At 35.0% G+C, this 27,906-nt stretch overlaps 1 protein-coding gene across 9 annotated transcripts in view; it reads left to right on the forward strand.

The window, feature by feature from the left end:
• LOC127064715 (potassium voltage-gated channel protein Shal) overlaps positions 1-27,906 on the forward strand; it is a 96,209-nt gene that overhangs the window by 45,625 nt on the left and 22,678 nt on the right. For 8 of the 9 annotated variants that reach the window (XM_050996198.1, XM_050996199.1, XM_050996193.1 and 5 more), the window contains exons 3-4: positions 4,615-4,803; positions 13,881-14,033. In XM_050996198.1, the coding sequence (XP_050852155.1) occupies positions 4,615-4,803; positions 13,881-14,033 (342 nt within the window). Of the gene's footprint in view, positions 1-4,614; positions 4,804-13,880; positions 14,034-26,967; positions 27,019-27,906 lie in introns of all 9 variants that reach the window. The other variant, XM_050996196.1, reaches the window with a different exon arrangement.

A 27,906-nucleotide genomic window follows, 5' to 3' on the forward strand; every position in this document is an offset into this window, starting at 1 on the left:
CCCCTTTTCTTTTTGTCTATATTTACGCCATAGAATTCTTTGTTATTATTATCGACGAACTATTTCAGTCCTTTTACTGTTACTTTGTTATTTTCCGTCCCGATAATCACGAGTTTGCTTGTCGACCTGCTTGCGGGATGGATAGACCTTGACCGAAATATATCTTCTCCATTAATATTCTTATTTTCCTTATTTGTTGGTTCACGAAAGAACAATGATAAAAAATAGCCATTTTAATTCATTCATGCCCGTAGGCACGCCGCGGTATTAAGTTCTTACTATTTTATCATAGCTACCATTATGTTCTAGTCGTAAGAAAAATATCTTTTTAGTATTCTTCAAGTTGATCTTTTGTAATTAAATGCCGAGTTTCGTACTATCATTATTTTAAATTTTACAATTAGTATAACCGAACCTAATATGCTGTATCATTATTCCTTTTTAGAATGTCAAAGCTTTGGAAATTGCAGTATTCCATGTTAGCTTTTAATTATTATAATAGATATTATGATATACATATATTATAATAATTAAAAGAGAATATTAATATTAGACGTTGATAAAAATTATTATGTAAGCTACTAATCACTTGCTCTAATCTGCCAAGTTGAACAGTTGCTTGGTTTATTTACATAACGCATATACCGACGTTAGAATGCTAAACACAGTCCTAATTAGCATGTGTTTGATTTCAACGTCAGTACAAACTAACCGCTATTTGTACATCCAAGTATATCGATAGTATGACGTTCTGATGGATCTATTAACGCCGACTTGATTATCCTCTTGATATCCTATAATCCTTTGTAATACATATTATTTTCGATGTCTCGTGTTAATCATAATATTAATTTTATCTATGCCTTACAATTAAAATTATTCTCAATCGGATATAAATTGAGAAATTTTCATATAATTACGGGATTGTTGTTAAAATTTATTACGAAGATTCCAATGATATTTTTTCTCGATCGGGGTATAAACATTTAAGAAATCATTCGAAAATAATTAAACGATGTACGTATTTCATTAGATGGATGAGAGTGAAAGGATAAATAGACACATCACGATAGGGAGAACGCACGATAAGGGTAGACCAGTTGGTTACGAAATTGCTCGTCCTTTGTACATAATCATTCCGGAAATGGGAGTTGGCGACTGGGTTGGTTGGAAGTAGGGTACGTGCGCGCGACGCGCGATTCGGCCGCATTTAAAATGGCATTACACGAGCGTCACGTATTTGCGGCGCACAAGCTTTAATGGTACGGCATAGTAATTTCCCCTGCCGAAAATCTTCGTTAAAAGCTTAATCGATCAAGCGAGGATGAGTGTTTTGGACAAGAGATATATAGAAGTGAAAGTGTCGGTGAATGTGTAAAAGAGGTTGATGGAGGGTAAAGGAGAATGGCGGTAGAAAAAAAGAAAACAGCAAATTCATCAACGGGACAGCGAACAATAAGTCATTGTTGGTGTAACGACTCCTTTTGCCGAGCTCGTGCGATTCTTGAATCGAGGACCTGCGGTTGATGCATTTTGTGCAGTCCACTTTATGTGATCGCTAGCGCCAGCCCCACTTCTCTCTCCTCTTTACCCGCACTCTTCTCCCATTTTAACATGCGACACGATACGAAATGGACCTGCACGCGAAATCTAACGAGCCATTGTCCCGCGAGCTTTCGTGTCCTTTCCATGAGATATCTTCTTTCCTTTCTATTCGAGCACGATTAACAGCCTAACTGCTTCTATGATCTCATGAAAGTTGTCACAAAGCTATCCGATCTATCTCTTCTATTCTTTTGCGTATGACCACGATTATGTTTTTCAATATATATATATGCTTATGTATACTATATGTGTATAGGTATTTTCAGCTTTGAGAAATTTTTACACTATTTTTATACGAACGTTTCGAAATTGTTATGAGTTTCAATGGGACAAATTAATTGTCAAAAGCAAAAGATACGTTTATTAAATAGTACTTCTCGAAAATGTGTAAATTTCTTTATGAAACAGAAATTGGAACGAACTCATTCGTAAAAGTGGGAATGCTTTATCTCTTTTCTTAGAATGGATTATAAAATTCACCAAACTGAAATTTCAAAAGAAATATCATAACGTATATTTCTGAGCACGTATCACGTTGATGTGACTCTTTTTACCTTTCGCGAGACGAAATTGTGTAAATTTAAGAAAAGACGAGACGGAAATTTCAAACACAAAAGATTTGTTTATACGCAAACATGTCACTTTGAACGTGTATGTCGCATATATGCGTTCAAAGTGACATGTGTACGTGTTTGTATCGTATCACACGAAATTTAAGAGACATGCGTGCGCCGTTTCCCTTACTTCGGCGATATCGATCGAAGGACTATTGAGTTCACGAGAAAATCCTTAGTCGATCTCCAGTTATCAAGTCGTATGCATTAAATCTGGAGCAGTATCAAATCCGAGCAGTAAAATTGTGTGTTCCATTTTGTTAACACATTGAAAGCTTAACTTTTCAGACTTTATTTAAAACTTTTCTTAGATTTCTTTTGACACATTTCAAAGATTAAAAGTATATTTTCTAATAAAAGTAAAGTATGTGAAAAGTATGACGGTAAAGTCTTCTATATCTTTATCTCCGTTAGAAGAACATATTCGATTTATGCAAAATGTAGCACACGTCTCAAATAGAGGAATCGTCGATCAAATCGATCAATGTTATAAGTATTCTCTCAATATTGTTCTTCTTCGTGTATTTGCGGAATTGAATGAAAAGATCAACAAATAAAATCATTAGTTTCAAGAGATGATAGTGAACTTACATATCGTGCCTTCATAACAATGTATTTAAATATTGTACAGATTTGCTTCGTGTCAAATTCCGTGTATGCTCTGATAACTCTAAGAATTTATTCAAGACAGGATAATTTCAACTGTCTCTAATAGAGTTTTTAATTGCTTAGCTTTAAAATATAGTAACTTTCGTTAATCGAAAGTTAAAGTAATTTTAAGTTAACGAAATAACGTAATTTTCGATTTCTTTGTCTAAAATTCATTTTTTTTTTTTTTTATTAGATTTAATTACTAAGGATATTTTCTAGTAGGAAAACGGGTCATATTTAGAATAGATGTGAAGTAGAGAGAAATTTCATGTAATAGTGGAAGATGCATAGCACGTTGGATACGTGCTATATATATTGAAATACGTAGACAAAATCTAGGTTCCAAGTTAGTACGAACATTCCATTTAGGATACCGTACTACGGATGAGAGTAAGAGGTGAGATGCTATTAGCTGTCCAAGTTTCAGTAATGGTTTTCCATGATTGAACTCTGAAAACTATTCGATAAATTACTATAGATCTTGTATTATTGTATAGTACTCACCACCTAAAATATTTTCGCAGAAATTTCTACGTAATATGTAATGAAAATAAACAATTCAGTATATACACGTTACGTAGGAGAAGTCCTCTAACTGATGACCTCTGGACGAGTAGTTTACTTGTATCCCAAAATGTAGGTATAAATATTTATCTTCTAGTTAAAAAGACTTGTAGGTCATCATTTTTTATTCGTCTCATATTTATATAGAATATGAGCTCTATGCTTCACGTACATTTTTTAGAAGAAAAAGATTTATTCAGGATGAATCTTTCACAGAGAGTGGAAGAGACAGGAAACGAAAAGCTTTCAATCAAACGAGGAAAAAAGGAAAGTTCCGTTTGTCTTCGCAGAGAGATGTATATCTTGGAAAAAAAATTTAATTTCCTATAGATTTAAGGAACGAAAAAAAAGCGAATAAACTCGGTATATACAATAGAGTTCTGCTATTCTTAGAGTCATAAAACGAAGTCAATTGAACCAAGTCATTTAACTTCGCATAAAACAAGTTGGATTATGTGAGCGTGTTCGAATAAAATTTTAATTTATATGTTTTTCTTTTTTTATTACGACAGATAACTAATTTTTGTTGAAATATATTGAAAACATTACGTTGGTAAGTTTTAAGCAGAAGTTTCTATAGGATCCATTCAAATTATCTTTTTGATAATTTTTATAGATGAAAAACAGAACAACTATAATATTAACTTTTTGTTTCATTGAACAATCGATTTTTATGTATTATTGAATACGTAAAAAAATTTGGAATTTTAAGTCACAGTTTATATAAACTTATATATATATATAAAACTCGTATATATCTTGGAGCGGTATAGAAAAAGTAAAAAATTGTCGATGCTCGAATGGAAACTTTAGGCTTTAAAATGTATGATCGTTCTAACGTACGTTAAATAGTAATCAATAAATCCCAAATATCTTTCGTCGATGATCCGATATATTGGGAAGGACATAACACATTTAATGGATATGGTAGTATAAAGAGGCTTTGTGAATTGATAGTGTAAAACGCGCCGATCGCGTTACACGCTTGAAAAATCATACCCACACGTTTATACAAACATATATACCTATATGTGTCTTAGATTTCACGAAGGTACTTGGCTCGTTTTCCGTAAATCATTCGCAAATCTCGATCTCTTGATTTTTCTATTTTCCTTTGAAATTATTCGAAACAAACATTAACCACTTGTTCATGGAGTGACGTGAATTTTCTTTTCCACAGAAAGCGAGGTTGGCTCGCATCAGAATCGCTAAAGCATCGAGCGGTGCGGCTTTCGTCAGCAAAAAGAAAGCGGCCGAAGCACGATTGGCTGCGCAGGAAAGTGGTTTGCAGTTGGACGAGAACTACAAGGAGGAGGATATTTTCGAGTTACAACATCATCATTTACTTCGATGTTTAGAGAAGACAACGGTGAGTAAAATCATTTTTAAATCTGTTTAAAAGAAGTAATTTTCTTTTCTATTCTTTTTTCTTTTTATTTTTTAACGAAATATATATTTCGTTATTGAATCTGGCAATTAAATCTTATCTAATACCTTAAAAATTCGAATATGCTAGTGACGTATAATGTATATTTCTCTTAGCAAGATTTTTTAATATAAGTACCTTTTTCTTTTATCCTGTGTTTTATGTTTCATCAAAGAACGCCGCTAGAAAATCGTTTAAAATCTGTCAGGCAGGTTTTGCGTATAGATATCGATGTGCCGAGTAATTTGAATAAACCGCTTTCCGTTCTCGTCTAATTTTAGCCAACTGCCTTTGTAAGGGGTATCGTGTTAAGTATACACACTTTCCTTTTATACGTGCTACACGTATATGTACGCGTGGTCTTGTTGAAAGTGCGAGTACATAACCCGCTCAATTCGAACTCTATCTCGCTTCTAGTACGTATACGAACATATATAGACGTACACGCACACCTACGTGGAAAGGTATGCAAAGCTAACGTGTACATACTGTGACCAACATACCAGTTACAACATGCGTGCCTTTGGCCAATCGTTGCAATCTAGTAACAACACAAGTGGAATAAATTCAAATACACATAGCTATGCAAATTCTTACGCATATTTAGTTGAATCTACTATACTAAAAGATAGATTCTCTTCTTTTCTCTTAGCATAGAATACATTCTCTTGTAATACGCGAAAAAAAACGTATTTGCTTTATTCTGGCTTCCCCTATGTACGTTTATTCTCCTTCAATCAACTCGATGGAGATCGAGTGGGAAACTCTTTCAGAATCAGGAATCGCCAACGAATATCGCAAAAAATCGTGAGCCCATAAACCAACGCAGGATCACTCGCAAGTGCATCTGTGTTACTGACTTTTAATTTTACTATCCAGAGCATAGCGAAACGGACAAGATTGCCTTTGGGGATGTGCTAAGAGTAGTCACTTTGGAGTGAAACGTATATCTTTTAAGTGTCACTGACAAACTTATCAAGAATTTTTCTAGCGTAAATTGGGTAAGAGTAAGAAAAGGGTAAATAAAAGAAATAGAAAGAAAGGAGCAATTGTCTTTGCAATCGGCTGTAACAAACAAATGCACAGTCTCTGCAACGGACAAGGTTCAGTAGCTTTTTTTTTCTTTTCACTCGCGAATGTTCGTCGAGTACACCATAAGTCGAGAGTACTTATTGATGTTCACGTACGTGCTTATCGAAGGGACGCAACAAGCTCCGAGGGTCTCCCCTTTCTTCTCTCTTTATTTGTTTCTCGTCGATAATGCCTCGTCTTTATTTGAAGTATACAATAATATACGATTACTCTATCGACCATGTTGACTTCTTTCGATTTTTTAAGACGAAGAGATAATAAAAAGAACACGAATCTTTGGATATGTCTAATTACTTCTTCTTCGTTTAATTACACTCTTTGCATAAGATGTAATTATTATATTTGATGCTGAAAGATAACATAACTATACATATTTTCTCTACAAACGTTATAATTATAGTATATAGTTGATAGGAAATTCAGTATTTAGTGCGAGTTCATGTCCTAAATATGATTCTATTTTTGATCTTACGTAGACTCCTTCCTATTATCCTTCACGGTTCCGAGAATAATTTATTATCGATCAATTCCTCCCTTACGATTTGGAATTATTTATGAGGGTTTCAAGTTATACTATGGACCTACAAATAAAGACCTTTATTTCTCAATTATTGTTCCCTCGAATGAATAAAAGTGGTAGCGGATTTTTTTTGTGCACTTAAGCTGTATGAATATATTCAAATCATTCCCGCCGGTACTATCTTTTTTCTTTGCATTATTAAAATATCTAGCTCTCTCCGCACGAATGAGATAATGCTTTTATACGATTTTTTTCTTTGAATTTATATCGCTTTACGTTCGAAAAATTCGGAATTATTCAGATAATTAATAAATAATCAATTAATTTTATCTAATTACAAATCAGAGAGAAAGAAAGAGAGAAAGAGAGAGAGAGAGAGAGAGAGAGAGAGAGAGAGAGAGAAAATAATTTAAATGAATTTATAATTATATATTCAATTATCTCATGTTCATTATTTTATCAAACTATTTATTTATTTGTTTATCAGGATACCTATAAAGCTTTGTGTATCTATTCGCGCGTTTTTGCGTCCAACTACTGCGTTTTCTTTTCCTATTTCCACTTCTTTTTTCTAGTCGTCTCGTGTACTTAACCCAGAAAGCAATGCGATTCCGGGTACCTTTGTTGAAGCGTCAGAAACCGAGCACACGGCCTGGAGGCGCATCGTTCCACTTCCTCTCTTACATTCCGAGTTTCGTTGTATATGGCTGGTGCGTTTCAGCATTCCGATGTTTCCTGCCGACGCTTAACTGTCTTTCTCCAAACTCACGCGGGAGGTCCACCCACCATCCATCCATTTCTACGTGTCTACTTTTATTGTTTGACATTTTCGGAGCGAAAAAAATTTCTCCACGTATTTGCGACGACTCTTCTTCTTCTTTCAATAGAATACCTTTTTTTCTTTTCTTTTTTACAGTTGAATGCATCGAATTCAATTTTTTTTTTTTTGGTTAATGTGAATCCGTCACCCGACGTTTTCAAAAACTTTTGTTACGTACGATATGCTAACGTGCTATTTGTATCACTTTATACAGTACGTTCCTTTTTGTTTTCGATCTTTAAACAGTAAGTAGTAATAGAATAATGAATAATAAATATTTCTGATGCGACGTTCGTTCAATTTTTCGTTCGTATTATATTTGTAGATTTTCTTTTTGCATTTCTTATTTTATACGTTCAATTCATCGACGAGTATTAGTAAAATTGAATTGATCATGTCGTAGATATTTAACAGGACATATTTAAAAATTTGTTCTTAATAATGCTATTTCTTCTCTCACCTCACGTTTCTTCAAAACGATTTCGCGATGGAAGATAACGACACTTCAATGCTTTCATCATTCCATCGTCACGGAGACGAAGCGGTAAACGATCGTAAATCGAGTTCTCGATCGTTCGATCGATCATTACTACTCCAGAATGGGCCATCGATGAGCCGCAAACGTGTTTGCAACCCTTTCACTGTGGCACAGCCTTTGCTTCAAGAATGCTTAACAAGATTGAAACTCTGTGATCTCTTTCTCTGTCTCTGTTACTGTCCTTTTCTCTTTCTTCCTCGCTCTTTGTCAACCTTTTTTGAAAACGGGTAATAAACTTTTATTTTTCAAGAATCAACGGAAGGGAGAACAAACGATAACTATAAAATCGTCGGAACATCAAGGAATAAAGACATTCGAGAAATAATAAAGATACGTGTCGCATAGCTCCCATATTGTTTAATATATATATATATATCTATACATATACATAAACTTTTGAGATTACGGAATTGTCAAACATAAAGGTTATTGGAAAGATTCGCGAAATATTCGGAAAGAATCCGTTCGATTTTGCATTGATTTTATATATGCATTTATATGTCATAACATGAGTGCCCTATAAAAATGAACTGTTATGAAATAATAAAAGAGTGCGTGTACGAGGAACATTTGACAGGATAGATCGTTCTTAAAAATACATATATTTATGTTGCGCGCGCGCGTAATTCTTTGAATAATACCCAATCGATATCGGGAGCGAGGATATTGGTAAATCTGGGTTCGTTAAAAGGAGAATGCAGCGTATCCTTTCGATAAACATCTCTCTCTCTCTCTCTCTCTCTGTCTCTCTCTTTCTTTTTCTCTTGCACTCGTCGACCTAGCAGATGCGACCAATCGGTATCTTTAGGTCGTGTATTGATTTCTTCCGGGTCATGCTCGCGCTCGATCGAATATTATCAGAGAATTCTCAGATTTTCTCTCATCGTCGATAGTGGGAAACGTCATCCTCGAAGCTAATTATAGCAAGGCGTGATGTAAAGAGGATATCCAACAATAAAGCCGGGGAGATCCCTTCGTTGTCGTTGTTGTAGTCGTCGTCATGTCATGGGACATGGATTTTCCATCTGGCGTGGCACATCGAACGCAATCGTCGTGGAAGAAGCACGTTGCGATCGGTTTTAAGTTCCGCTTCACTCGGCTCGGCTTGGCTCGACTTGCTTCGGCTTCGTTCGGCTATCATCATAGCATACAAGGCAAACGGAGGAGGGTCTTTGAATGACTTTGTCGTTGTAAAGGCCGCTTCAAAGTTACCTCGTGTCGAGGGAAAGCACGGGCCTTTGACAACTCCGTTTTGCCTCGGTTAAAAGTGTCCCACCGATTTTTCTAGCACCTACTCTACGTAATTAGAATGCGAGATCGTTTTGTTAAGCGAGTACACATTTAATCGATTTCTCTTCGCTTTATTATCTCGCCCAAAGAAATATTTCGTTTTGAATTATTAAAAATGTCTAAGCGAAGGTGTAAAGAAAATTGATAAAACGGCGAGATAATCGTGATTATTTAGTCAATGAATCAATATCATGAAGGTAATTATTGATAATCGTCAATATCGTTTGACGATTATCAATAATTAAGATATTTTTAATCACGATTTAAGATATTTTTAATACCATCGTCTTTCGTATGATTCAACGCCTATCTTCGAACGTCTTTTTATACTTTCACTCTTCGAAATAAAGGCTAAGCTGAACCGTATTAATCAGAATCGAGTCGAGATCAAGCGGGCTTTGTTGCTCGTTCTCTTCGTTCGTCCTTATTTTTCTGCCCCGATAAAACCGTAGCCCGTTGTCCAGTTCATTTCTTCGTTCCAATTCTTTCCGTTCCCTCTTCTTTTTCCTTTTTTCTTCTAACCTTTCCTATCCTGAACATTTATTTCCGGTTGGCCGATATTAAATTCACTCCAGCAGCCATTTTTGGATAGTGCATACGTATTTATGTACAACGAACTCTTCGACACGAATCCATCAATCGTACCTTTTTCTGTTCGACATTCGCTTCTTTGAATTCTTTGGCCATTTTAAAAAAGTGTTCATATTTGTTCACATTTTTAAAGTAGTTTACAAAGTAGAAGCTCTTTTGCCAAGAATCAGAGAAAGAGATTACTTTACCCTTTACCAATGCATTCGAACATATCGTTGCATACAAAAGTGAATACACTTATTAAATAATATCGTTTTATAGACGATAAAATGACATCTTATTTTATGGAAAAAATTATAAATACTCAAATATTTAAAATATATATTGACATTATTATTAATATATATTATTATTGATGACATAGATTCAGAAATTTTAGATTTGCAATAGCATAAGAGATAATGGTGTATTGTTCGAGAAAATTATATATGTGCGTGTTCACGTACTGAACATACATGACTAACACTTTCCAAAGAAAAAGAGTATCGTGGGTTGAAACGTAAAATTGTCTAGGTCTTTCGTGACTCATCGTGGAACGGTCGTTTGAAATGAGGTGTTTAAAAGTCCTCTTATCGAGAGAAAGAGAGAGAAAAAGACAGATAGACTGAGAAGAAGCGTCACGAGCGTTCAAAAGGTCATGGCAAGTACGACATTTTTCTATGACTCGGGTCACGCTGTCCGGAACTCGATGTAACCAGTTATTTACGAACCATGACGAAGGATTTACGAACGTTCATCTTTACATCTTCTAGTTTGCAATTTTTTTAATAGCGTCGTATCATATGTCGGCAATTGCTTGAATCTCGTAAGCAAATTTTTGTTACTTGTTTTATTCGAGGAAATTTTTGACAGTGCTATATCCCCGTATACGCATTTCCGTAGATTTTCTTTCTCTGTGCATTCGTTGTTCTGCTTGTTTACAACTTGATCGATTCGTTCTTGAAAAGAACTTATCGAATTCGTATTTGTATAGAAAATACGTGAATAGTAAGGAAAAAAATAACGAGTAAGAGAGAGGCAAAATTTTTTCCGATCAGGCCGTTGTTATTTCTGAAACTGAGTGTTCTATTTCTACGTTTGGATATCTCTTTTTCTCTATTATTTTCTCTCTCCCTCTCCCTCTTTTTCTATCTCTAGCTTTCTTTCTATTTTTTGTACTTTTTTCTTTTTCCCTAACACGAGACGGAGAAATCGAGATGGAAAGAGTGAAGTCTACCACGATAAAACGAGTTTAATCCGACTTCTTTTGAGAAGGAAATTCGTAGCTCCTATCGACAGAAGGGCTGAGAATACTGTATGCGTGAATAATCCCGCAGATTGCCGATATCGAATTTAATTCTCTCTCTCTCTCTCTCTCTCTTTATACAGGGTGTTTCACCATACGTAGCATAACTTGATATCTTGTAATATATTATGATATCTAAGTGTTTAATTTTAAACTTCATTGTATGAAAATTTTTATGTTAGGTAAAGGGAGTAAAAAATATAACAATTGACATCATAATCTGTGACAAATGACAATAATGCTATTAATATTCTGACTACGATTGCAATCAATCCGTATACAAGCAAGAGACAAATAAGGAGAGATAGAGAAATTAGTACGGCATCTGTTACGTCAATTTTAATGCGGCATAACTTTCATGGATATCATATTAATTTGTATGGAGGGATGCTATTCAATGAGTCAAGCTTTTTAACTAGATGAATAAATAAAAATTAATTCATAACAATTTTTTGAAAACAGTTTTTTCTCAGACGAATTTACACTTCAGAATATTGGAATCAGGAATCCTCATAAAGTGTATTACGTTTGTTAATCTTAAATGATAATTATTATTAGATGGATGTAAAGCACATCGTTTTAATAATATATTTTACTAAAATTTTATTGGATCACGCTGTCTAGTTTGAAAAATAATTTTTATTGCAAAGAATTCTAATTGTTATAACATTTGATAGAAGTGAAATCTTTAGAAACATTTAAACCAAAACTTGTTTAATTTAGTAAGGATTAATTTAATGAGTAAAAACACGTCCCGGATAAAAAAAAAATCAAAGTTATCCCTCGAGATAGGGAGAGATTTTGTTTACTTATCATAAAAGCTTCTTTCATAAGATTGAAGTTTAAAGCAAGAAAAAAAAATAAAAAGAACATTGTAATATCATTAATAAGAATTAGCAATGCGTACAGTGAAACACCCTGTACATAGAGAAGACGGCTGAATATCTTAACGCTGCTTGGAGAAAGGAAATTCATGAATATATTTCACGAGAACGGAATTTAAAGGCGGAAAAAATACTTTTCTTCGCCACGATGAGGATCAATATTAACTGGAGGTTAAAGGAAGGATAGCTACATCGGTACACGTTCCTTCGTTGCAGTGAGCTTAAGATAGAAAACTTTCCGATCGATTTTATTAGAAAGCCAAGCTATCGGGTTTAATTTTTGCAGCTCGATACGTTTGCTCCGATTAAACGTACGACTAATGGCATTACTAGAAATTTTTTTTTCATGATGCAGTACCGTTCGAATATAGGTATGTAAAATTATTTCTTTGGAATTTGAAAAGTTCATCGCGTATTCTGATAGCAAGTTCGAACGAACGAGTAAAAGAGAGAGAAAGGAAGATAGAGAGAAAGAAAGAGAAAAAGAGGCGAGGGAACGAAATACCTTAGATACTCGTAGAAATCCTACGAGGAAGCTCCAATGCGAGAATACGAGAGGTTATCAAGTGATCTCGACATCGTTCAAGCGAAAATCATATCCTCCTTAGCCTTCGAGCTCCTGGTAAAGATTTGATTCCGCAGAATGGAACAGCGCTACAATCTCGTCAGCAAAATGCTTCAAAAAGACTTTTTTGAACACACCGAGCGGTCGACGTTAAAAGCTATCCATGAGTCTTTCAAGAAAGAAATTTCTTTCGTTTTATTCCTCGGTCGTTTCCATGTTAATGGAAAAATTGTTATGTTTAAACATCGAACGCGATGAATATGTTCCACATGTTATATACCATCAGATAAAAGTATCTTCGAAATCGTAACTTCCATAATTTTCTCCATTTCTTTTTCTCTTTCCCTCCCTCTGACAAATGAATAGCCTTGACTTCGTTTCGCCATCAAATTATCCCGTTGTGTTTAGGTATGTATACGTAACTTCGTGGAATAACGGGAAACAGCTGTTTTACATGAGGACGTACGACATGGTTTGCTGCAAGGACGTAATTCGAACTGGCCAGCAATTTCCTACATCGTGGCATCAACTATTATAAAAACTCGATTTTGATCAACGATAAAATCCCGTCACTATAGAAACAATTCTTTTTGCTTGTTATATCTTCGATTTCAAACATTGCTTAGAGATCAATATCACCGAGTTACTATATTTAGGAAGATTATTTACATTTTATAATGAACGATTCGCGGTCTATAAAGCACGTAATTTTAGAAAACGATTATTATATATTAATCTTTCAAAGTTAAAAATGATGATTTAGTTTACCGCAGAAAGATATCAGTTTACACGGAGATAAAGTGTTCGTAATTTCCAACGAGTTGTGAAAATTCCAAAAGTTCAAAAGTTACGTCATTCCTATCTTTCCTTCACGAGCACAGTAGGTAATATCGTTAGAACTTCCATCAACCACGATCCTTTTCAAAGCAACGACATTGTTAGAACATTTAATAAAATCGTACATTTCCTTTCCATATCAATGAGTCAGCTTTGTGAAATTTATTCTCACGTCTTACCGTCAAAAGATCTTACAAGCTAACGATTAAATCATGATGAGACAAAGGAACTATCTTATAGACTATGAAGTACGCTTTTAAAAAGAAATAAGATAGGATCGATTATACTTCGGGTCGTTTTGCAATGGTTGAATATATTTTTCCATTTTGCGAGTACACATACTTATTCTTATTTCTACGTATTATATATCATTATTATATTTCCCTAATCGAACGATCCTATAATACTTTCTCATATCAGTGAAGCCAAGGGAAATATTTGGATGTTAGGTTTTAAATGGGACTTTCTATATGTAATCGTTCGTAAATCGGGATATTTGCAAACTGTGTTGTCCAAGTATCTGAAATACTTTAAATGTTTATCGATCTCATCGAAAAGATATCGAGGAATTAATGGGAAAACTTTATTATCATTTCAGGATCGCGAGTTCGTGGAGATGGAGGTGCCCTATAACGGTGCCCCAAAGAGGCCAGGTTCGCCGTCACCATTGACGTCACCTGCCCACAGCACTGCCTCGAGAGGCGGCCTCCTGCAGTCCTGTTGCGGTCGCTGCTACCCTCAGCGTTACCAGGTACGCGGTCGGCGTATACTCGCCTCAACGACCTCGATAAGCGAGGGTCCACCCTCATCTTCCTCCCACTCTCACCAATCGCAGACGACTTGCCAGAATCCGCAGGCTAGCCAGTTAGTAGACCCTACTACTGTGCCGAACGTAGCGTTCAACTTTCCAGGCGAGGACAGACGTCGTCAAGGCACGAGCACTTCGAGCCCGTACAACGAGACAAGGGTGTGAGCCGAGCTAACTCAATGAGAGTCTACAGATATTCTCCTTTAAATGAAGCAAAACAGAATACAGATCCCTCGTCCTAACGTATGCGTTCCCTTCCTTCTCACAAGGTACGACACACACGAGATTATAGGCTGATCCTTGAATAATTATCATCCTTTATGTCCTCGCGAAAAATCATAAAGATTAACAAGAGAGATTTTCGATCAGGTTGAGCAAAAGGAAGCGGCGTAGTTTTCTTATGTTCGAGGAAAGTGATTGTCCGTTCATCGATCTTCTTCCAAAAGTTTAACTTTCATCGTTGGTTGTTTTTCTCTTCGTTAAGGATATTCATTAATCCTATTCATCGATGATATTGAAATAATTTTAGGTTTTTCATCGTTATTAATTTTTGTCAAACGAGAACGTATCTGTTAATTATCATCATAGTGAGATATAAAGGTTCGATGAGATTCTAAACTCGGTGACATGAATTTTACGGATTAGTTGCAAAATCAAGTTGATGGAGAAGTTCCAACTGCACGATGATCATCCTGGTGATTTGATAAACGCGCGTAAATTCATGCCATATGACGGAAACCAAGTGCGACGACAAAATTTCGTTGTCGTCGCTTCTGGGGATGCCAAAATCGAGCGTCACTATTCGGTGAATCTCTCTGTCCTCTATTTCTCTCTTTCGCACACACGCTGTTTCTATCTTTCTCTGTTGCGTCGCACGTGGTTGCTACATCGTTCTCTTCGATTGCGTTCTATTTTCAATGATATGACCATGGTGGTCGTTAATCGGTCGACCACGTAATACTCGATGGACGATTTCTGTATACATACGCGTATGTATGAATACATATATGTACAGAGAGTACACTGGTATCGCGCATTTTTCGTTTTAGCATTTAGTAAAATAAATTTCCTTGCCAATTCACATTATTTTGTCTACTTTCCTCTAAATGATATGCATTAATTTATTTGATTTCATATTGATATTGTGTTTTACCTTCATATTGAATTAAATATTGAACTATTCCCAATTGATATATAATATTATTTTGTATTCATATTCATATCCATCAATATTAAGTTATGTTGAATAAATTTAAAGAGATATTTAATGAAATTGAAAACAAAGGTGCGCGACGAATAGACATTTTGACGATTCATGATTAGCCGTCTCCCTAAGCACTGCCCCGAGAGTTCATATTATGAATAGGTGCTCTCGAAAGAAATAATATTTTTTGCTTCTATTGCTAGTGAAGAAGAATTTCCTAATCGCTACCATTTTTCTTGCTGAAATCGAATTCGTGAAAATCGTTTCATCGTTTTTCTCGCGAATTCCCTCATGAGAATTATTATCGGAACCGGAATTATCAAACTTATGGTATATTAGTTAGACTATTCAACACACGTATACATAAATTAATATAATATCTATATATATATATATACGCATAAAATAAATATAAATAAAAAAGATATATACACCGTTGCCACTCCTCGTTCATAAAATGATAAAATCGGGAGTATGATCTACTCTAGAAATTAATTATTCCACGAATTCAATTGACTTCGTACCGAATTCTAAATCAGTGTCGTAGATATTCAACATAGATTCGAATGCGAACGTACCGGATTCACGCGACGAATCTATAAAAAGGAAAACAAAAGAAGATAAAAAGAGAACGAACGAGATTGAAGTTCAGATAACTTCAATTTAATGAGTTCTTTGAATTAAAATGTTCTAGTTAAGCAGGACATATATATATATATATATATATATATATATATATACACACATATATATATATACATATATTATTGTATGCTACTCGAATAGGATATCTATCTCCTTTTGTTCTACCGAAAAAGAGAACTCTTTTATAGAAAGCAAAGTTTTAATTGGAAAAATAAATAAGAACGAAGCAGAGAGGAAGCAAGTTGTGGGAACTAGCCAGTGTTAAACTTCTTCGAAATTATGTGATAAGGAAGACAGTCGGAGCTTCTCTACGCGTGCCGAAGTTTCTCCTCCCTTCGTTAAACTTTGCCACGGAGATCCGGTACGCTTACCTTCGACAACAACGATGATCGAGTTTAATAGGTCACTCTCATGAGAGTATAGTTTCGACGTCCTTTGATTTATACCTTCGATCGCGGCGAACATCTTCTCGTCGATTAACTCGGGTCTATCCCTATCTTTGTCTTCCCTTTGAATCCTCAAATTCGAAGTACGTCTCTCTTTCTCTTTCTCTCTAGCGTTTAGAGCAATCCGTTCACGTCGTCTTACGTTGCTCTTGGATTTAGAGAGTCCAATTTGGATTGCATCTTGTAGAATGGATAAATTAGTCCTTGGATACTTGATAAGATCGTTTCTGAAAGTTTGACGAAAGCATCGACTCGTAAATCGCCTTTCCTGACGGAAAATCGATCGTTCTAAATTCGTGTGTCTTGTGTAATTCAATTCTTTACGATCTTAAATTTATTTATATTTATCCTTGAAGTAAATGGAATCTTAGAGATTCTGATCTAAACTGTCTCTTATTACTGCATAGAAGTTATTCAAAAAGGAAAAACAAATCTACCAAAGTTTTATCGATTTTCACGAATGTTTTACAATCCTCGGTAAAGTATTAATTTCGAATACTGAACAAAACCTATTGAAATATTCTAATATTTAATGATAACATTAATTATCATATTTCAATTAATTTTTATAGTGTATTATTAAAAAGATCCAGAATAATATCGAATATACGAAATTCAAATTATTACGCGTGGAAATGCTTAATTTATGACTAAAGTAGGGTAGGACCGTTTGGATCGTAGAGTGGTTGATCTTTCGGATTGGTTCGATCGAATCTTTGTTAAAGCGTCAAATGTTTACCGTAGGAAAATAAAAAGAGCTACGATCACCGTCGGTTTAGACACGTGTCGGTTGAAACGTTTGGCGATTCGATATATGTATATCGACTCGTAAATCAGCCTCCATGTAGCCGGGAGTCGACGTTAACGAGGGAAAATGAGAAGTGATAAATGACTTAGTCGCTCGACAGATCGAGGACGAGACCCCATCGAAACCCCTTAACCGTGCCTTCTCTCCTATCTCCACTTTTATGGAAGCTATTTTTCAGTGGTTCATCATTCTCTCTCTCTCTCTCTCTCTCTCTCTCTCTCTCTCTTTCTCTTTCTCTCTCTTTCTCTTTAATCTTTCTTTGAATCCTCGTTCGCGTTAATCGTTGATTAACATGCGAACCAACTCCGTAATGTGTCTTAAGCACGCTTTACTGTACGAGATTTATCTTCAAATTTTCCTGTGAAATTTCTCTTAAAGACGAGAATGGTGAAATATTAGATATGTATATGTACGATGCAAGTCATTAAACTGTGTAAATCACTGTACTTTCTATGGAGAACTTTCCTTCGAAGAATTTATCTCGTTTGAGAAAACGAGAGTAAGTTGTTCAATTCATTCACACTAGGTTGAAAAAATGTTGAAAGTGAAAATAGTACGACGATGTAAAAATCCATTTATTTCGCGTAACGATGTGCCATGTCACGCGGTAACAATTCATCGTAATCGTCGACTCCGTTGTTTTTCCTTTCTCTTTTCGTTTCCCTTTTTTTATTTCACTTTTTGAATTACGCATTGGTTGATGAAAGAAAGCTGACGTGGCATCGAATGGATTGGAATGGTTTTTTCATACGTTGAATCGATCGAACCGATTGGATGAATCCGTAATGATGTCTATCATCGTCGGTGGTGGCAACTTTTTTCTCGAGTTGGTTTTTACGAGTCGATGCTCAAATACATACGTACATAACATACATACATAAACATGAAATACGACGTCTTCTAAGCATACCGATGAAAGGATTTATCGCACCAAGTTCTTCTGACGCATCCGAAAGTCGCTATGAATTTTTTCTCGACTACGCTCGAACTAGTCGACTTCGTTCAACGATTTTCTCTCTCTCTCTCTCTCTCTCTCTCTCTCTCTCTCTCTCTCTTTCTCTTTCTCTCTCGATCACCGAGCGAATCGTTCCTACCCCACAGGACGAAGTTTCCCTGTACTCGAGCTCGAAGCTCATCGGCCCAGTCCCAAGTCTTCCATTTTAGGTAACTTAGTCTTCGCTCTGGAATCCTACTCGAGCTCGTACCTATCACCCTTTTCTCGTATGTACGTCTAATGACAAGTATCATTAATCTCTTACATACAAGTACATACGTACATACACATATCTTTATTATATTTATTACTCGATACAACGTAAGATACGACGAAAAAAAAATGCAGAAAGTATAGAAAGTTAAGAGGAACAAAAAAGAAGAGCTCGCGCCTGACGAATAAGACGGATTGTCTGTCCCTCGCGAAGTATTTAACGAAAAGAAAAAAAAAAGAATTGAGGAAATGAGGAAAAAAAATAAGAGAGAGACGTCATTTTACATATCGTCTATCAAACTTGACGTCTCTTGCGGCACGTTCCTCTGATCGGCAAAGAGAGAAAAGAAACCAAAAAGAAACGTTTGAGAGATAAAGGACGAAAGAAAAATGCACGGAGAAAGAAAAGATAGAAAAAAAAACAGAGAAGAAGAAAAAAAAAATAAACGGAAAAGGAAAGCACGCAATTGATTTTATCCTAAACATGGAAGAACTCCAAGAAAGATTTATCTTTTTTTCTACATGATAATCACTCATCATTTTTTTTTAACTTCGTTTCTCTCCTTTCACATTCGCTCCGGCATTTGGTATAAATGCGCTCCCGGATGAGTGCTCGCAAGAAAGAAAAAATGACGTGCGCGAATTCTCGTGAAGAAGAAGAAGCGAAGTTTTAATCTTTATGATTTCGAAATTAGGTGCATTTTCGTACGATAGAAGGTTGACCAAGGTGCGAGCTTATGGCCCTAAAAATAGATGTTTAAGGAAACCTTATTTTTTCTTAGGTAAAATCCTAATCGAAACGACGAAACAAGGAAAGTCGTTTAGAATTATAATGATTAAATAATAATTAATACTAATAACGATAATAATAATAATAATAACAATAATAATAATAATAATAATAATAATAACAATAATAATAACAATAATAATAATAACAACAACAACAACATTAATAAAATAACTAATAATACATAGTAATAGAGATAGCGATAGTCACAAAAAGAAAAAACACAGTCAGAGTGTTCACGAACGTTCGTTCTACGCAACGATATGTACATACATAAAAATCGTGATTACGATATATATATCTACTTCCGGTATTTATAAGAATTTCTTATTTTTATTTTTTTTTTTATCGTTTTTTATTTTTTATTTTTTTTATACTTTTCTTCAGGCACTGGAAATGGTCGTGATTTCGCTCGATCGATTCTTCGGGATTGGTTGGAGTCGAATGAGTTTTTTCACGAAAAAAAAAAAAAATTAACGTAGGGACGCGAAGATTAATGAATTCTCTTTCAGTCCGGTAAAATTTTGCATTCACTTAGCTCTAATATCTTAGATTGGTGTTTGATAATAGAGACTAGATAAATGCAGTATGCCTCGAGCAGTTTTTTTTTAAGTTTGCTTGTCTCATCGACATAAGCCTGTTTAAAAAAAAAAGTAGATCGTAAATATATCATAAATACAGCTTTATTACTTTACTTTTATATCATATACAAAAACGTGAATTTGGATGCATTTCTTCTTTATCAGTTTTTTACTCTATAAGTTAATCGATATTCTTATTAATTTTTTAATAAACAAACACGATTTAATGATAATTTATTGTCCTGAAGAATGATAATTAATTACTCGACGTTGGCCAGTCTCGAAGTACATTCGATTTTTATTTTCTTAAGAGAACGATAACGTGCACTTTTTCGTATTTTCTAAGGAATTGCTGATAAACAAATATTTTGTGATATACGATGTTATCACAAGGCAAATCGCGACCGTAATTCTCTTTATTTATTTTTTTTATTTTTTTTTCTCATTAGGTATTTTACTTGGCACATTCCTGGTACATATAGATTCGCTTTTATAACTTTTCTTTCTTAACACGCGGCCTAAACCGTAGACATGTTATCAAAGATGACAAAAGAATATACATATAAACATAACGAGAAAGAAGTAAAGAGAAAAAAAAGAAAAAAGAAAAAGAGAAAAGAAAATAATTTTCTGATTCGCTCGGATTCTCATTTATTTGCGAGACAAGATAATACGAGAAAAAAGAATATCACTTTCGCTTATCCAAGCTCTTATAAGATAATTAACGTTTCTCAATGTAAAGATAAACCAACAAAAAAAAATCACACAAAGATCTTTTTAATCTCCGACGAGGTGTTATTTTTAGTGTACGTGCATTTATAAGATTTTCACTTGTCTTCATTCCGATTCTAAATGATATACATACAACAAACATATTCGGATATAAGAGGGAAATAACGCTTGAACAAATAAAGAACGAATTCTTACACAATTTTACGATGCGATGAGCTTGAAAAATAAGAATTTAAAGGAGGTCTTTATTGATTTCCCTTCGCCCGCGAAACATAAGGTCTTCGGAGTCGAGAAAGAAAGAAAGAACTTACAAATGAATTGATCCTATAATGAAAATCCTTATAGAAATGAATAATTTACGAAAGTTTTCTGAAATCTTAAATCGGGCATTACGAAGCTTTTTAGTCTTGGACATTGTTTTTTAAACTCTTGGCAAGTTTCGATTCCATTTATAGAAGAAATAAAAATGGAAGAAGATACTATAAATATTCTTGATGTTTCGAATGACGTATCACGTATCGTAAGATAAGACGTGATACCAGATCGTTAGCAGAATTTGGCTGAACCGTGTAGAGGAACTCTCATCGACGTAATCTCGTCTTCTGTGCTTTCTTGCGTTGACAGAAATAGCACTCGTGCGTTCGTACGGGCAACATGATTTGTACATATGTCAATGTGATCGCCGAAGAGTCATGGATATGTATATAGCCGGTGTACGGTCATCCTTGCACAGATATCGACTAGCAGAACGTTCTATAGTAACACGTTTTGCCTTGACCTTAGGGATACCAACGGCCTTTACATTTGCCTTATGTATGCGACATAGCTTATATTTACGAAACGCGGATTCGAACTAACAGCGTGTCTTTTTAAAGAAGACAGTCCTGTCTTTGGCGAACGCGTAACTGCTTACATTTTTATATATTTTTTCTTTTTATTTGAAGAACTTACCTCAAACTTTTTCTTTCTAACTTAATGTTTCATTCCGACGGCAAAGTAATCAATTATTCTAAACGTTTCGTTCGTTCGTTTGTTTCTTTTTTTCTTTCTTTTCTTAAATATTCAAAGGAAGAAAGGAAATAGGAATGTTTTTATGTTTATGAGTATATATCTCGGACTGTATCACCGTAAACGATGACAACGTCGTGGCTGTGCTCGCGCACACGCCGATTGATGCATACACGTGCGATTTAGGTTACACACCGTGAATGGTGAGTCCCAGCTGCACGCTATGCATTACTATCGATCGAACATTACGCTTTGCACGTGACTACGAAGAGGCGATATTCTACATATGTAGGTACTACGTGTATCTATACAATGATTTATGTATTATATATCAAACTTTGGGAACAGATTTGAGTGGACTTCGAACATGAATGATTCAAATGGTGTTTCACATCGATTTTAATATTTCCTTTAATATATCTTAACACAGTTTATCTTTGTTCGATTCAATCCTATTCTTACTTATCCAAAGTTGTATGAACAATTCGTATTAATATTAACGGAAGCTTTCTCGTGGATCTTTACAGTTTGTTAATTGTTAAAGGAAGAAGAAAACAATGTTACGAGATCTGATATTGTTTAGAACAAACACGAGAATGCAACAGTGCGAAAACCTGCTCGGAGAAGATCCTTTCTTTATGACGAAACTCGTGAGTAATTCTGTCCCTCATTTCATCACCATACCAGCCGCTTGCTCGGAAGCAGGTCACCCAGAGATTTACTCGAAACTAGTGTAATAAGGGAAAGAGCTGTTCGTGATTAGAGCACAGTGAACGAGTGAGGGAGAAAGAGAAAGACAAAGCGTTTGCATGAGGTTTGACCTGCAAGATTTGAAATGCCAAGAACAAAACATTTTTCTTTTATTTCAATGAAAGGAACAGCGAAAAGAAAAGAGAAACATTCTTCGTCGTTTAAGCGATTAATCGTTTCTTGTTACGTTAAGTTTTTTAACTTTTCTTCAACTTCTTCCGGTGAATTTAATTTATTTCTTTTAGAGGAGAATTTCATTTGAAAACATAAGTACTTAAAAGAGATAGAAGTTTTCCTTTTGATTATATTATTGATTCGAAAGTTTCCTGCAGTTCAATGTTGCTAATCGATATTACTTCCTTGTCGCACGGAAATTAATTAAAGGAGCAACGTACTGCAGAATTAGATATTACCTATTATAATTAGACGTGGTTTTGGTTCGCTTCCATAGTTTACTTTAACAATCGTTATTGCTCTTTCTCTTTCTCTTTCTCTCTCTCTCTCTCTCTCTCTCTCTCTCTCTCTCTCTCTCTCTCTCTCTCTCTCTCTCTCTCTCTCTCTTTAAACTTTACATTAATTTTTGACCTTTTTTGGAATTCCTTTTTCAGTGAAGATAGAAATAATATAAAATTAGTCGTCACAAAAGGATCTTTCTATACTGTAATATAAAGAAAATATTTAATCGACATGTTATCGAAGAAATTCATATATTCATTTCTATAGAAAAACAGCACTTTCATTTCTTACTTTTATTTTTGCTCTCGAACATATATATTATACATACGAAAGAGTTGATAAGACCTTGGTCTTGAAATACTGAAACTTTCATCAGGATATCCTTGAGCGCGTCCTCGAGTTGAATTTTCGACAGGTTAAATCGCAGCACTCGGATAAAAACTTTGAAATACGAGGGTGCATGCATCTTCGAGTAAGGTGTCTTACTTGTTCGTCTTGTCCATCGTGACGTCATCGTAAAAAGGATGAAAAAGAGAAAGGAAAAATGCATCCGGTTCACGGTCGGTGAGACGATGCACGATGAAGAAAGAGACGACAAAAGGGACGAACGACGAAGTCGTTTGTCTTCTTTTCTCGCGGCAACTCTCGCGAAAATACGTTGAAATATATGAGAGCCTATACGTTTCACGGTTTTCCTGGCGACTCTTGGGAGCGATGTCGAGAAATCGTTCTTCTTCTTTCTTTGTCTATTTTCTCTATTTTCTCTATTTTCTCTAGCTGCACCTATGTACCTCTTTTTGATCTCGCTTCGGACGTGAAAGTAATGTGCCGTGAATTGGAGAAAAAAAGAAAAAAACGAAGGGTGAGAAAAAAGAAAAGAAAATAGGAGGGGAGAGAGAGAGAGAGAGAAAGAGAAAAAAGAGAAAACACATAACGACAGAGCCAGTAGCTACCGTCACTTTTCCGCCTTTTGTTCTTTTTTACTCTCCAAGGAGCTTACATGTCATGGTATTCAAATAAAGTCATATTTTCTTTTTTTTATGTATCTTCGATACACGTCCGTTTAACGCATAAATATTTTCTTTAAACCTGCATAACTGAATTTTTGAAAAAAATTATAAAACTGTGATATAATTTAAACTTGTATAATTATATTATATATACAACGTATAAATTATATCGGATAAACATTATTTTTGGATATGAAAACTAACAATTTTATTGCGAAAAAGTTAAATAGAATATATGAGTATTCAATGAACTTATCGAGAATTAAATTCTTCTCGATTTTTTTTTCTTTTTTTGGAGAGCATTTATTTAGAAATAAATTTTATTTAAATCGTTACGCATAATATAACAAAGAGAAATATTACGGTATTTTATCTGAATACTTTATTCTACTTGAAAAGTAGTAAGCGAATTGCTTATACTTTTATATTTGTGAACTATTTTCCTTGATAAAAATTCTTAAAATATTTGGAACTTTATTCATAAATATAAGGATAATATAGATATAATTTTATTCCTGTTTTAAAAGTGAACAAAAAATATTTTTGATCATTATAATGCTTATATAATATCGAACCTTTTGAAATTTTCATGAATCTAGGAAAAGTTAAAAAAAACGTATCGATAATGAGAACATTTCTTGTTTAATCATTAAACACAATTATTGTAGAAAATGAAAAATTCTGATGAAATTGTAATGTTAAATGGGCCACCTTGTATTTTAAACGAACTCAATCTAAAAATAAAAGGTCACACTTCTCGTAGAACGTTCGACGGTTATTCTAAAAAGGATTTCAAATTGGAACACGCGACATATTTGACTTATTCGATTCCATTATTGGGTCGTAGAGATAGCGAAAAAAGTTCTTTTAAAGGTAAAAGCCGGGAGACGTATGGCGTACCTGAACGTCTAAGAAATTTGCTTTTCAAAGCATTCAAATAAACTCTTACTTTACCTTCGGCTCGGCGGGCCGCATAAACGCGCTCTATCACGGCACGGCACTTTGATCGGGTTCGCTCTTTTTTCTTTCCTTCATTTCAAAAACTCTAGTTGATCCTCTGTATAGAGACATGAAGAAAAGAGGTTCACGGTATAAAGTGAGAGAAAAAGAGAGAGAGAGAGAGAGAGAGAGAGAAAGGAGAACGGACAGAGAGGGAAACAGAGAGAAAGAGAGATAGAAATAGAAAGGGTGAAAGAGACGTGTGAGCATATTGAGATGGCGAAAGAGAGAAGAGGAGAGAGAGAGAGAGAGAGAGAGAGAGAGAGAGAGAGAGAGAGGATGAGAGTGATTCGGTAACTCACGTATTCATTAAGCTCTGCTTTGCTCTCGCTTCTCTCTAATCTATTGACTACCAAACCTCTTTCCCTTCTACATGGACATAGATTCGTTAAAACGAATACTCCATATGTTATTCGTATTAGTTTCTATTATATTTGCTCGTTGTCTATACGTTACACTACATGAACAATCATGAAGGTCCAAAATTTCTTCGATTAAAATCGGGTCGCAGGTGCATCGACTCGTAGAGAGAGGGTGAAAAGCGTGCCGATGAGAACGATGTCTATGTCTTCTAGCGAACGACGATTTCTCTTCTTTCTTTCTCTCTCTCTCTCTTTCTCTCTCTCTCTTCCTCTCTTTCTCTTTTCATCGTCGACACAGCACTCTGCATCCTCTCTAGTTAGCAAAGGCGGTGTGCTTTCAAAGAACTGGATCACAGGGGTGGCAATTAAATTATCGCGAAGAGCTTTGTGTGTCAGAACTGCCAAGGCAAGACCTCAATAAATCTCGCAGTTCGACCGGGCATTAATTATTCTCTCTCAAACTTTCAACAATGAAAGCATTTAAGATCGAATAAATGTTTCCATTGGGTGCGGTCGATCGAAGGAAATTGTTGAGGACATTATAAGACGTTCCATTGATTGTTCTAACTGTCCTAACCGAAATCGTTGAAATCATTGAAATCGTGAAAAAATGAACAAAGATCGAACTAAAGTATTTTCTGAAATAACAAATCGTGACGACGATTTTGCTTTAACGTGTTTTTTTTTTATTCCTCTTTCCAGACGACGAATGATTTCATGCGAAGTGAAAATATTTATTTGGATCATTCATGAAGTTTTACAAAAGCTATTCCAAGAAGTAGTTAATGATTTTTTGTAATAGTAGCAGATGTTTCGTCGATATATCTACTTCGTGTATCAATATGGGATTATTTTAACCGAGCAGAATTTTTGTGTAAAATATAATCATATCGTGTTCAGATCAGTGTGTTACTGAATCATTGATCACTTGTAATAGGATCGTCAGATACTCTACATTTCTACTGTGGATAATACTTGTTTCAATTGGAGTGTTCATATTTAACTAATTACAAACGGGGAGTAATTTTTGAAAAAGATAATGAATGTTCTGTATTAGAGACTTTGAAATAAATTTTATATATGCAACTTATTTCAAATTAATTTTATATATTATTATAACGCCTATAATTACGTTTTACAAAAATCTAATATAAATAATGCAAAATTTGTATCGCCTCTTCGTAGCACGCATAAATCGTAGAAATTAATCTTTTAATATTGAATTACAGTGTTCTCTTAGTTTATTACATTGACCAATTTTTAACTAACCGATCGATGATGTAGAAAGCACAGCTGCGAGCGTTACAATTGTTGTCATCAATGTCTCCATAGCTATTGGCTATAACTAAACTTTGTTAATACAATTTTTCAATGTCGTTTCACGAAATCTTTGTGAAACTCGTACGCGAAAGCTATGGCCTCGAGCTTTAAAACAAATACTTCTACTATTTCTACTTTTGAACATCGAACTACGTTCGGATACATACATACATATATATAGCTACCCACATTTTATTTGACGTTGTCAAGATAACAAGTCGATATCGTTAATAGTCAACTTGTCCTGAATATCGATATGTGAATTTTCACTTGAAAAATTCCTATTTTTTTTTTTTTTTGGTCGATCTCCAATTTCGTTTGTATCGCGATCATATCGAAACACGAAGTAACATCGCAAACATATCGATCTTCACGAATAAGTCATATCACTCGCTGCGATACAATGTCGCTCGTGGCGAAGAAAGTATGTATGATACAATAAGGAATGAAAGAAAAGAAAAAGTCATCGGTGAGAGAGCGATGACATCGCGTCGAATTAATCGGAGCATAATCTACGTTATAATGTATAACACGAGTTGCTTTTATGAATAATGCATAGCCGAAGGAACAGCAGGAGCCTGTAGTGGAGCATCCACTTCAGATCAACCAGGCAAGACAAAATTGAATCTTAAGTGTCCGTCTAAAAAGCTCAGTCGATCCTCTCGTCGTTAACCCAGTAACGAGCACCACGTTTGAACGACCCTCGCCGTTCCATCCAGCCCTCGTCTCCTCGTAAAAAGAAAAGCGGAGGAGGCTGCCGCTGTCGCAGCGAATTCGTCGCAGCTTCTCCACTAGAAATATACGAGTGTCCGCGAATCCACTATCACGACTACCCTTACCTCCACTCTCAACCCTATTACTCCGTATCATTCGTTTTTCATCGATCTCCAACAGTGTTTCGCGTCCTTGTCGCCACGAGAGAAGATTAATTACCGAGCAGTCGTTGTACCTTGTCTACCTGCGTCGATCACAGCCGTGTCAAATGATAAATCGAGTCATAATCGAGTTTTATCTATCTATCTATCTATCTATTTTTTTTTGTTTCTCTCTTGGCAGATATCTACTATCGCAACGATAAGGGAATAATGTTATACTTTATAAGTGTCGTTTATAAACAGTAACGACTTTATCGTACCGACAAACATTTGCGAGGTCGATTAATTAACGCTCAACAGGTCAATCGTCGAAGACTGGCAGTGGTCCACATTTGGATATCGCTAGTACTTCCAACAATATCATTCAGATCTATTTTCACAATCGAGTTAATTCTCCTTTCCAAAAGGGATGCGAAGGATGTGCTCGAAAATTCGAATAAGTAATCGTTTGGTATAACCGAAGATTGATTTAATCCACGGGCTGTCTATCCTTCGATGATTTTATTGGAAATGAGCTGTCACGTGAGAGAGAGATTAATTATGAGTTAGTCACTCAGTCTGGTAGTACAACATGTGCACATTCTGAATATACTCCTTTGAACGATCAATCAACATATAATTAA

This window comes from Vespula vulgaris, chromosome 6 (assembly GCF_905475345.1).
Source record: "Vespula vulgaris chromosome 6, iyVesVulg1.1, whole genome shotgun sequence".
NCBI lineage: Eukaryota > Metazoa > Arthropoda > Insecta > Hymenoptera > Vespidae > Vespula > Vespula vulgaris.